The following is a 13,079-nucleotide window of genomic DNA, read 5'->3' on the forward strand; positions in this document are numbered from 1 at the left end:
TCTCTCCATTTAAATGTTGATTGATGAACAGGTAACTACCCATCCCAGCAGCCGTATTGAGCTATGCTCGGCATATGGGCACCCATCTGCCGTCTGGGTTCCCAAGGCAATGGGGCTCTTTTGGGAGCACAGATAGATGGCCCCTTCCCTAACCGACGGACTCTGACCCTTTAAAACACTCGTTCGGGACATGCGAACGCCATTAAAGCCGCTCAGGAAGTTGTTGCCAAGCTGAGCCATTAAATTTGATATACGGCGATAAGCGCGGATAATGCGTTAAAGGATCTCAGGGAGGACGCGAGACGCAGGACCAAGGACGCACGGCCATAAATTAGTGGGGCAAAGCCAAGTTGTCTGAGCCAAGGCGATGGCTCGCGGCCCAAAGTGAAATGAAGTGCAGGTAAGTGCATCCGCAACTTGCGGTTTTTCGGGATCGCCAATATGTTGGTCATGTTCCAGTAAATTTGGTGGGAAAAAGCTGCAGCTATTTTGCGAAAGTATTGTTGTTATATTGGCGGCCTATCTCAAGCCGAACGCAATCGCAGATAGACGGATGGATCTATATCTGCGAGATACCTTTGCCGTTTGAGCTTCCCTCGCCAGACAGTCTGCTCGCCCTTCACCCGAACTTAAGCCGGGAAAATCCGGTCGGAATCGTCCAGTTCAGTAATAGAAATACCCTGTATTAAGCCTTTAAGTTGCCAATTACAATGAAAATTGATTTTATTTCGCTGGCTGTCGGTGTTTTTCCTGCTTTCCCATCTCCGCGGCGGCGGCGGCGGCGGCGACGGCGGCTTCTTTCCCTTCTATTTTCGACTTGGCCATTGTTTTGGCTCGGACTGCCGGCCAGCACCACCCACTAAACCACCGCCCATCGTCCTTGGCAGGACTTTTATGAAAGCACAGCTGGCTGGGCTTTTGGCTTTATTTTTTGTTTGGCTCTGACTCTGGTTTCGGTTGTCTGGTGGCAAAGTGCCGAATGTACATAATGCCACTGGATTAGGGCTTAGTTTATCAGCGTTTTCACTGCCAATGTCAAGGTCAAGCTCATAAGCGCGTATGACAACAGCATTAGGCTGCGGGTGTGCGTGTGTGCGTGTGTGTGTGTGTGCGGCTGCACGAGGAGATAAAGTATCTATCTATCTATTGGCGAAACCTCTAGCGATCAGAGTTATTGTGCCTGCACTATAATAAACAATTTAATGGGAAGACAAAGGCATGCAACTGTGGACTTTGAATCCGAAATCTTAGCTAGTTTTTCAATGAACTCTGCTCGGGTTGCTCGCAGTGTAGGAAATAAATTCGGCATTAGCCACTTCCCCGCCTGCAGCCAGCAGCTGCTGAGCCACTTGGTCATCGCTTCGCCGGCTATTAACATACAATTATGCCGAAATGCCAATCAAATGCAGACAGAAGCGGAACGGACGTGCCCCGTCCGAGTTCAAGTCCGAGTATGAAGCCCTGCTGCCCTTCACCACTCCAGCCCGGTTGGAGGAGAGGATTGCCCGTGTCCTTGGTCCTTGGCCCTCGACTTGGCCATTTATCATGGTAATAGGCGAACGCGTGCGGGAATCGTTGTTTTGATTTAACGATCCCGTTTTGCTGCAATCAAAGTATCACAGACACATGAATGAGCCGGCCATAAAAAGCGAAATAAAATAAATAAAAACACTCCGGCGTCTTTATCGACCAGCCAGGGGAAATCGGCCAAGGCGTACTTTTTATTATTTAGTTTTAATATCCACAAGAAATTACATTACTTAATTTAATGCTGTTACGGGTGCTTTGTACGCACAAATACCTTTCACTGAACAATGTTAGCTCGGCTTTTCTACTTCCAGAGCTTCTGTAACCGCAGTGACCTTGCGAATCTGCTGGCAAAAGTGTGCCAAAATAAAGTGCTCGGCAGTGCTTTATGATTATGAGGAAAGGCTTTTCCAGGATGCAAGACAAGGGAAATCCGTTGCACGTGTCCTGCGAGTCCTGTGCGTCAGTGTGGCGCTCGAATGTATCTAGGTTGCGCAATGCCCCGATTTGAGATACATTTCGACTGCGAGTACATTGTGCAAAGACGCAGCTGCACGTTATGATAAGTACGTGTATTGGCAACAAAGTGGTGAATGCAGCTACCCACCTGTGCGAAAGGTGATTGCATCGAGTTTATGCTGCCATAATGCCATTTGTGATGAGTGCACTTTTCATCGCTAAAACCACTTTTACAACAGCTCACTGCTGCCATCTGGATTTTCTGGAGTTCTTGAGGCCGCTACATAGTTGCCCTTAACGTTGCAATTTAATTATAATTATACTGCGCACAATGCGAAACGCCCACGCATTTGCAAGCACTTGAGGCAAATTTTCATCGCTTCCTTTCCGGAAAATCTCCGCTCTTATCCAGCTCTATCTGTGTGCGCAGCGGCAAATTGAAAACTCTTAATGTCGTTTCTGATTTGATCAGGGCACCTCGTTAGTTTGAGCCCGCGGCGAAAGGGAAGGCAGCCAGTTGGCAACTGCTAACTGATAATTTCATTATTACATGTGATATGCAGCGGGATGCTGTGTGCATGTGTGCGTGTGTGCGTGTGTGTGCGTTTGAGTGTGTGGGTGTGGCCAATCATCAGCTTGGATTTCCATTTTTCCCGCTTGTTGCCTTGGGTGCCATAGATATGTGTACGTATGTGTGTGTAGGTAGCAATTTCCTCTCTCCCCGCGTGTGTGTGTGTGTGGTGTCTTTGTGTGCGCTGCTATTATATAGATCGAAAATTGTTGCTAAAGTCACTGGTGCTGTCGTAATTTCATAAATTGCGTAATTGCATTGGCGCAGGCGGAAAGGGAAAAGCTGAAAGGGAGAGAAAAAAGCTGCGGTGGAAATGCTTGATTAAAAATAACTTTTCCCAAATGACGTCTAATTTGCATCGGTCTCAAGCGAAAGCAAAGGCGAAAGAAATAGAAACTACACTCGTATCACAAAGATAAACTGCTTGTTTTCCATTAAACCTAAGCCTTTCCGTTTGCGTCACTTGCATGTGATGCGGAATATTTTGTAGCATACTTTCGGGCGCATTAATTGGTGCATTCGTTAGCATGCGCACAAAACAAGCATACTTATTCATTATTTGTCGAATCAATTTAATTGATACAGAAAATAATATAGAAGAGCACATTACCTTTCCCTGGCTTGTTGGCAAGAACCAAAACCACAATTAGGGCGCAGCCAACCGAACTGAAGATGGCCTCGCCTTTTGTTAACCGAATGCACTCGGTTTCCACATCGAGTGTATATATTATTTACCATACATGTACTTCATGTACTTGAGTTATCACCAAAACGGTATGCAAACGTAAATTTCCTTGGCATTTTGACTACGTGGCCATTGGTCTACGTGCCAATCCAATTTCCTCGGCACATTGACTGTGGCTTTTCCTTGGCACGCTTTCAATTCGAGTTTGCCGACATCGAAATGCAAAGAAAGCACACACACACACACACACAGCAGGGAAAACAATTGGGGTGCCAGTACCACGGGACCCCTGCACCTGTAACTGGCTTTTCCGACATGGCAGACAACTTTTCAGAGCGGCGCCAGCAGAGCGGAGCGTTTACATGAGTGGCAAGTAGGGGTCGTAAATCGTTGCAAATCGAACTCGGTGTTCGTGGACCACCTGGCCAAATAAATTGATCAAAAATCACGCGGAGAAAATTGCTTTAAAATGTGCAGCGGCAGCTGAATTCGGCGATGAGCAGATACTGAAGATGAAGTGGAAAAGTCGCAGGGAGCTTGTGAAAAGTGAGCGCAATTCAGCAGGGGAAGCGGGCCAATGAAATGCCAATTAAATTGATTTGAAACTCAACGTTTTTTTCTTTTTTGTTTTCCATACACACGGGCAGGTCATTATTGGGATCTATAGGAAAATGTATTTTCGTTGATTGATTGACGGATTGATTGGCAATTCATTAGCATAAATTACCCGCAGAAACCGAGCTTAAAACGGCAGTCCCACCAGCGAAGTTTAATGCCCTGGAAACCAGTTATACTTCACGTCCTAATAATATTTTCATTTCAAGTAAATTCGTTTACAACATCATTGAAAGCTGTCGAAGAATGCGCACCACATCTGAGATGACAGCGAGCTTACAAATACGAGATGAGCCCCCAGACAAAGATACAGACAAAGATACAGATAGCAAATAAAGGATATTTAAAGAATGGAGCCAAGGACATCCTGTTGCACTTGGCCCATTGATTGATGACGTTGGCACTTGAGTGCACACGATAATCATTTATAAGGCGCATAAATGTTCTGTGCCCCGGGGGAAAAGCTGGAAAAGCTGGAAAATCCGGGGGGCAATGGGGGTGGTTGTCAGATGGCGCTGGCTGGCGGCTAAAAAGCACCCAAAGATGAAGGGCATATCAGATTCAAATTCACTTGGCAGATATGCTGAGGTCGTTGCTATTTTGGGGTATTTCGGTGCTCGCGAGGCGTGATGAGGGGCTTGGGATTCGGGGGTTCTTGGTCTTGTCACGTCAGCTGCAGAGTCTGACAGCCACTGCACGAAATTTGCATTCAAATCGAGCCGTGTAGCTGGGCAACTCAGTATCTGTATCTGACAGATACCCAGCTGGCACACTTCTTTGTCGAGGTTGAGAAATGGCTCCGGCACAACTTGCCGCTTTCTTTCGAACTTCCTCCAAAGTGCCTGAAACTAATTATCTGCCTGCTCTCTGTCTATCTGCCTGCAAACGGTTACTCCAACTCTCGACTAATTGGTCAAGTTAAAGCCAAGTTTGTCATTACTAAAGAGCTCCAACGGAGTCTGCATCTGGAGTTTTAAAGCCAGAATACTCCCTAATAGCTCACATGTCGCTCCCTTGGTCCTGCTACCCGTTCTCCTGTCGCCAAAGCAAACAAAATCCCGCTGATGCAGCAGCTGGCAATTACAGCGAATGCTTTCCTAATTAGTTACACCCACATTTCCAATCCCTCCCCGCACCGCTGCCCCATAACACTGGGTGGAAAAGCGATGGAAAATGCCCGAATGCGTAGCGAAAACCCAGCCATGTGCATGAATCGCAGGCGAGATATATCACTAAACAATGTAACGTGCCACTGAGTATAAGCTAAAAACTATTTAGATATTTTTGCTAATATTCAAATTAGTGCTCAAAGTGCTTGAGGGGCTCATTCATCATTCTGCGTACCTATTGAACTCAAAGTCTTAAGGAAATCAAAGAAATGTCCATAGGTAATCATAATTTTCTGCCATTGAGACTCGCACGCCCTCAAGTGAAAATCCGCTCTCCAGCCAATTTTCTTCGCTTTTCCTCCGCACATTTTCCCAGTTTCCCAGCTTCCCAGATGACTCGATGCTTATCGATGAGCGCAAATCTCATGTCTCCCACATTTGCATGTGTATATATGCATGCGCCTTAGAAATCATACAAATCGTATGACTGTTTGTTACCCTGGAGATGGAAACTGCACTTTATCGGTTAAATTGCTCAAGTGCAGTTCATTTATGTTTTTCGTGCTCATTTCCGCTTGTTGTGGCCGCTTTCGGCACACAAATCCCACTCAGTATTTTCCGCTCCGCATTAGAATCTGTGAATGTCTCTGAATCTCAGTCACTCGAGGCGATTGTGCAAGTGACCTTGGTCAGGGGATGGGGCCACCCATGCGCCCATTTCATAAACGAGCCAGCTCTCCTGAGCTCGCTCATGTCAATTAATATAACTCAATTTGATGTCGGGCAGGGTGATTCGACTGCTACCCTATGCCAGTGGCTATGAGTCTTTAACGGGCTCGAATTTTAACGATTAAATGTGGAAAATAGTGCATGAGTAGCGAGAAAGGGCTCGAACTTTAACGATTAAATGTGGAAAATAGTACACGAGTATTAATGGAGAAATATAAACAATTTTCACTATTTTCGTGTGGGGAGTGTGTTCAAAGTTCGTCAACTTAGCTGGCCACTAAATTGATTGTGTATTTACGTATTCCGTTTGGTGTGATATGATATGTGGATGGACTGTTTGTGTTTTGCGATGTGAATCACGACGAAAATGCATTTAATTTGGGTGGCTCGCAGTTCCATTTGCACTCGGATTTGTGCTGCGATTCATCCGCGTCGTAACTTAATCAATTAGCCTGCCATAGCGATTAAAATAACGAGAAGCGATTCGCCCATAGCCGATAACAAATGCAATTTGAATGATGCTGGCTCTAAGATAGAGATGGAAAATCGAATGCACAGTGGTAGGGGCCCAACCTCCACTGCATTTCAAATCCAAAGGTAATGCCACTCATAAAAGCTCGGCACATCACACGAATGGAAAGCTTACCGTTACCCAGTAACCGTCACCTTGCCTGGTGAATATATATTTAGTATATCCCTGGAGGTCAGTGAGTCACACTGTGTTCTCACCCCTTAGCACCCCCAACGAAAATTAGTATATTGTAACGAAGAAGTGTGGCTCACGCATTCAAAATCGCCACTCAACTGAACTTCACGAGTGCGACAGACCCCAAAAATCCACAGTAATTGAGACGACACTATATATATATATGGCATATTCATTTATGGGAAATAAAAAAATAAATAAATTTGTCTTAAAGTGCCTAATCCTGCCCTATAAACACAGACAGCCAATCTGCTCCTAAACATGTGTAAATTCATTAAAGTATCCAATACACTTATTGATCACTCCCGCCCCACTGTGCCATGTGTTGCTCCTACCCCTCTCTCTCTCTCGCTCTCCCTCTCTCTCTCTCTCGCGCGCGCTCCCAATTGTTGTTTTATTCGCCGAGTGTGGCGATGGGAGAATTCTGAGTGTTTGCGAGCAGTGTTGTTTGTATTACTTCAGTGGCATTCAGTGCGTGCTGGCGAGCGCAATATGAATTAGTCAGCGGCGCTGTGCTAAGTTCGCTATATCGGCTGTATTCCGGGTGTATTTGCTGGATTCAGAGGCATCTTTCCGGCTGGAGAGTCCGGACCCACTGGAAATCTATCTGTATCTGCCACGATGTCGCTCACGGGAACCCAGGACTACGATCGCAAGTACCTGCTCAGCATGCCGGGCCTGTGCAAGCTGGCCTGTTTGGTAATTGGCCTTACACATATGTGCCGTTGTGTATCCCCTAATGCATGTGTGTGTGTATGTACGCGTTTCAGCTGTGCAGCTTTGTTGGAATGCTGTGCATCATCTGCGGACCGGTGCGCGTGAGCAACTTCCGCGGCAGCTTCTACCTGGCGGTGGTCTCCATCGGATTCGTGGCCACCGGCTGCCTGCTCCTGGCCAGGTACCTCCGCCTGTGGCAGCGCCAGTTCTGCCGCTGCGATCCCACGCTCTGGTCCCTGGCGGTGCACTCCTCATTGGCCCTGGCCTACTTCACTGCCTCCGGACTCGTCCTCTCCCTGGACATTGGCGCCTACACGGCGGCGGCGGTGAGTTGCGTTCGGAAACCACTATCATGAGGGCTCAGTGTTCTAACAATTGGCTAACAATTGAACAAGGAAAGATACTGGTATCTGTGAGATATCTCCCAAATGCATGTTGTGGTTAGCTGGAACACTGCGCCTCCAGCTGGAGCCGCTCTAAGCGCTCACCATTCTCGCTGATTCAGTCTGATTCATGCAGTCGCTGCGCTGAACTTCTGTAGACCCGTCTAATACCCCCTATTCTCTGTCCACCTTCCAGTTCTTCGGGCTGACTGCATTCTGCATTAACGGACTGGAGGCCTATGGAAACTACAGGCGCAGTCGCCAGCGGGAGGTGGCCACCCAAACGATTTAGACTTGGCTCGAACCCAGCTTTTGGTGGCTCTTACTACTTTAGGCTTACTGTGTGTGTTTGTGAGAGAGCGAGTATCTGTGTGCGGACGCGTATCTGTGAGCGCGTGTGCGTGTGTGTTGTGTGCGAGTTTGAGAGAGCGAATATCGCTTGCGTTTGCTGGGAGCATTTAAGTCTGAAGTTGGAATTGTGGCAAGCTTTTGTCGCGGGAACAGTTACCGTATGTGTTATCTAATAGTCGCTAGATATAGGTCGCGAAGGGAAGAAGATAAAGCCAGTCGATCGGAGCAATAACCTAGATATAATAGCGAGCAGAGGGCGAGAGAAGCTACTAACAAGAGAGCGAATTCCAAAGATATAGTTCTATTGTGCCTTCTGGCTCTGCTTCTTCCCTTCTTCTGATAACTGGCTAACAAAGCGTGCATATGTATACATACATACAGCATATATGTATATAATATATATACATATATATCTGTACAGATTTTTTTTTACCTTTATTAAGTAAATTATATTTGTGTGTCACAATTTAATATTAACTGAAGTAGTTAGTTTAATATCGATCCGCACAATGCTTTTCATGACCACTGAACTGTTGTATTTATAAACTTATCAATGTTTTGTATTGGAAAAATAAAACATACATAATGAGTAAATGCCATGAGTAATTGGTATTTTAATGACGACAGTGCATATGATTAAGTGAATTTGAATAGCAATTGTTTAATAAAGAGCTGATCGTGCAAACGAATATTCTCAAAAGGTACGAGTATATTGATTCATTCACTCTAAAGACCACTTTATTTATTATTTTACTACACGGAACTACCATGTGACCATGTTTGCTTGCCCAAAAAGCTATGTTCACCAAACATTGCCGGCTAGATGAAAAAGATATCGCCAACCTGCACACCTTTGTTTACCTCATCCGCATTGAAACTGAAAATAAACAGGTACACTATGGGTGCCCCCCTGTCTGCTTCTGTTTTCATTCGGTTTCGGTGCTCTGTAAGCTGTTGCCATTGTTGGCTTTTCAAATCTTTTGAGCCACCCACCACCCAAGGCCCACAAAAAAGCACTTGGCTCGTCTATTGTTGCTGTTGTTTTGGGGGCTCCTGCCTCATTATTATTACTTTTGTTGCCAGTTTGATGAAGTTTTCGCCTCGATTCTTGTCTATTTCTGGCGCGATTTATTCATAGTTAGTTGTTCGCCGAGTGTTAGCAAATTTTCAGCCAAGTACGCCTAACAACGTAATGAAGAGCGCAATATATTCATGTGTTTTATGCCGCTAAACGAATGCCGCTGACGAAAAAAAACGTAATAAATGTTTATAAATGGAGCCGCATTGCAGGCATGGCATAACAGGGTTTTCCCATGCTTTGCAAGTGCAGTAGGCAACCCTGAAAAGTGCTGCGAGTTGCCATGCCGCTCAAGGGCTCGTGTGTTTATTGGCTATTTGAGCAGAGAAAACCATGTCCTTTTCCATACGAGCTTCATTTAATTGATATATTTATGTGGTCTTGGCGCTGGTGTAAGTAGATAATTTTTTTGCGGTGCTTCCTCGCCCTCTTAGCCAAATGATCATTTAATTATTTCTCCGTCGGCAGCCTCTTAGCACTTCCCATACCTAATGTGCCATAATTTCTGCCCCACCATCGAGGCTCTCGGCCATGCAAGTCACGTAAAGTGAAATTAATTAGTCTTGTTTGCCAGTTAGTCAGCCTCCACTCGGGATGGCAAGGCGGTAAGTGGAAAAGTGGAAAGGCGGAAAGGCGGAAAAGCGGAAAAGCGGGGCAAGGGGTCAATCCTTGAGTGATTGAAATGCAATCGTGTGGACCGAGTTCATATAGAATTTGTGGAAATGTCGAGGGTCCGCACTTCCTGCCAGCAAATGATTTATGCAGCCGGCAATTTGGAAGTCGGCTAGCTTAAAACATTTTCTTTTACCATTCTTTAGATCGTGGTTCGCAGTTCAATTGGAAAAAGTGCCATGGCAACGCTAGCTGTTCTGGCTAATTCCCTTCTGGCCTAATTAGCTGCGGACATATCTGCGATAAAACATCAATGGATGGCAAGTGAGTAAAGTTCCGCATAAAGGCCGTAATAACCACAGGGTCTGGCTCAAATGATAACTGTTACCCAAATTACAAATTGTAATTGAGTGGAATGGGGGCGCACCGTCCTTAATTAATGAAATCATACTCAAATCAAACGCGCATTTAATCAAAGTCAAGTCGCCGTTCCTTGTGCAATTTATCTGGCTTGGTCCTGCACTTGGCAAAATTAATGTGGTTAATATGGCCAAAATTCCGTAATCGGACAGCAAAAGTGAACCAACTTTTTTAACAATACGATATATTCTACTGTAGTTTTTTGGTTCTTGAGCTCGATTTCACTTTCAGCAATCAAATTCCTGTGTACTATGCCTGAACTATAATTAATGTAAAACGATTTAAATATTTTTATATACTTTGGTTGGGGCAAAAAAACATTGTCTTAAAGAGGATATTTTTTAATTTGTTACGCTTTTTTTGGGCTCTTTTGTGGCATTGCCGTCCCAGCCAATCCATTCCACTCAGGCCAAACACTGCGGTGGCCAAATGACGCGCTGAAATGCGGGCCTAGCACCCATTCTCACCCCCTTGACCCGCTTTTGGCCAACTTTCGAGTCTCCCTTTGCCTGACCGCTTTTACCACAGCTATGCAAACGCTTTGGGATGCTAATGCGGCCAAAATAAATGATGGCATGAAGGCATCTTCGGCCGTTTTCTTGCCGCCTTCATCTTTCATCGGCTGTTGCTTTATTCTGTTTTTGTATTCTGCTCTTCGTTTCTGGCATTACTTTTAATTTTCAGCATTTTCAGCGTCCGCATTTTATCTCTGGAAGCCGGTAATTGTCCTCCTTGCCTTTAAAGCACCAAATACCTCAATTTGTTGATATTTTCGCCAATTTGTTTTAATTGCTTCATCAAAATTTTCGAAAAATGGCAAAAAATTAAAATCTCCTGGGTTGAATGCAGGTCGAAATGGAATTTTGTTACGAATTCAACGATGTATGACAATCTAGTTTTAAACAACTACTTTTATTGCTATCGAAAAAAAAGTGATTATTTTTACCAAAAAAGCTGAAAATTAAGAGTGTTAAATTTTTGCATTATTTCTGATTATTTTTATTCAAAAAAAATATACAATTTTTTTTTTTTCAAAAATGTGATATTTTCAAACGGAAATTTCGCCATAACTTGGCCAAAAAAGGAGACACAGTTAAAATGAAGACTGTTTTGTGTTGCTAATAAACAATGCTAACTATGCTCATCCCTACTTTTATGATTTTCGAAAAAATAAATTTTAACAAATTTTCACATTTTCGATAAGGGGTACCCCCATCAAAATTTGTGAAAAATTGAAACCTCCTAAAACATACGGCTTTGAACACATGTGGATAGGGAATTTTGTTACAAATTCAACGAGGTATGGCATTTTACTCTTGGACAACTATTTTTATTGCTATCGAAAAAAAACTGATTATTTTTATTCAAAAAAAATATACAATTTTTTTTTTTCAAAAATGTGATATTTTCAAACGGAAATTTCGCCATAACTTGGCCAAAAAATGAGACACGGTTAAAATGAAGACTGTTTTGTGTTGCTAATAAACAATGCTAACTATGCTCATCCCTACTTTTATGATTTTCGAAAAAATAAATTTTAACAAATTTTCACATTTTCGATAAGGGGTACCCCCATCAAAATTTGTGAAAAATTGAAACCTCCTAAAACATACGGCTTTGAACACATGTGGATAGGGAATTTTGTTACAAATTCAACGAGGTATGGCATTTTACTCTTGGACAACTATTTTTATTGCTATCGAAAAAAAACTGATTATTTTTATTCAAAAAAAATATACAATTTTTTTTTTCAAAAATGTGATATTTTCAAACGGAAATTTCGCCATAACTTGGCCAAAAAATGAGACACGGTTAAAATGAAGACTGTTTTGTGTTGCTAATAAACAATGCTAACTATGCTCATCCCTACTTTTATGATTTTCGAAAAAATAAATTTTAACAAATTTTCACATTTTCGATAAGGGGTACCCCCATCAAAATTTGTGAAAAATTGAAACCTCCTAAAACATACGGCTTTGAACACATGTGGATAGGGAATTTTGTTACAAATTCAACGAGGTATGGCATTTTACTCTTGGACAACTATTTTTATTGCTATCGAAAAAAAACTGATTATTTTTATTCAAAAAAAATATACAATTTTTTTTTTTCAAAAATGTGATATTTTCAAACGGAAATTTCGCCATAACTTGGCCAAAAAATGAGACACGGTTAAAATGAAGACTGTTTTGTGTTGCTAATAAACAATGCTAACTATGCTCATCCCTACTTTTATGATTTTCGAAAAAATAAATTTTAACAAATTTTCACATTTTCGATAAGGGGTACCCCCATCAAAATTTGTGAAAAATTGAAACCTCCTAAAACATCCGGCTTTGAACACATGTGGATAGGGAATTTTGTTACAAATTCAACGAGGTATGGCATTTTACTCTTGGACAACTATTTTTATTGCTATCGAAAAAAAACTGATTATTTTTATTCAAAAAAAATATACAATTTTTTTTTTTTCAAAAATGTGATATTTTCAAACGGAAATTTCGCCATAACTTGGTCAAAAAATGAGACACGGTTAAAATGAAGACTGTTTTGTGTTGCTAATAAACAATGCTAACTATGCTCATCCCTACTTTTATGATTTTCGAAAAAATAAATTTTAACAAATTTTCACATTTTCGATAAGGGGTACCCCCATCAAAATTTGTGAAAAATTGAAACCTCCTAAAACATCTGGCTTTGAACACATGTGGATAGGGAATTTTGTTACAAATTCAACGAGGTATGGCATTTTACTCTTGGACAGCTATTTTTATTGCTATCGAAAAAAAACTGATTATTTTTATTCAAAAAAAATATACAATTTTTTTTTTTCAAAAATGTGATATTTTCAAACGGAAATTTCGCCATAACTTGGTCAAAAAATGAGACACGGTTAAAATGAAGACTGTTTTGTGTTGCTAATAAACAATGCTAACTATGCTCATCCCTACTTTTATGATTTTCGAAAAAATAAATTTTAACAAATTTTCACATTTTCGATAAGGGGTACCCCCATCAAAATTTGTGAAAAATTGAAACCTCCTAAAACATCCGGCTTTGAACACATGTGGATAGGGAATTTTGTTACAAATTCAACGAGGTATGGCATTTTACTCT

The 13,079-nt window shown here is 42.5% G+C and overlaps 1 protein-coding gene across 1 annotated transcript; it reads left to right on the plus strand.

The window, feature by feature from the left end:
* Positions 1 to 6,067: 6,067 nt before the first annotated feature.
* Positions 6,068 to 8,560, plus strand: LOC6550935. Its single transcript, XM_001976937.3, has 3 exons — positions 6,068 to 7,100; positions 7,172 to 7,444; positions 7,698 to 8,560. Exons 1-3 carry the CDS (start codon positions 7,023 to 7,025, stop codon positions 7,791 to 7,793), a joined length of 447 nt encoding a protein of 148 aa, XP_001976973.1. The 5' UTR covers positions 6,068 to 7,022; the 3' UTR covers positions 7,794 to 8,560.
* Positions 8,561 to 13,079: the final 4,519 nt, after the last annotated feature.

Source organism: Drosophila erecta, unplaced genomic scaffold (genome assembly GCF_003286155.1).
Source record: "Drosophila erecta strain 14021-0224.00,06,07 unplaced genomic scaffold, DereRS2 tig00000126-arrow-pilon, whole genome shotgun sequence".
In the NCBI taxonomy this organism is placed as follows: domain Eukaryota; kingdom Metazoa; phylum Arthropoda; class Insecta; order Diptera; family Drosophilidae; genus Drosophila; species Drosophila erecta.

Coding starts and splice junctions, on each gene's coding strand:
- LOC6550935 (XM_001976937.3), top strand. CDS start 7,023: ATGTCGCTCACGGGAACCCAGGACTACGATCGCAAGTACCTGCTCAGC. Junction 7,101..7,171: donor TGTGCAAGCTGGCCTGTTTG/GTAATTGGCCTT, acceptor TACGCGTTTCAG/CTGTGCAGCTTTGTTGGAAT. Junction 7,445..7,697: donor GCGCCTACACGGCGGCGGCG/GTGAGTTGCGTT, acceptor TCCACCTTCCAG/TTCTTCGGGCTGACTGCATT.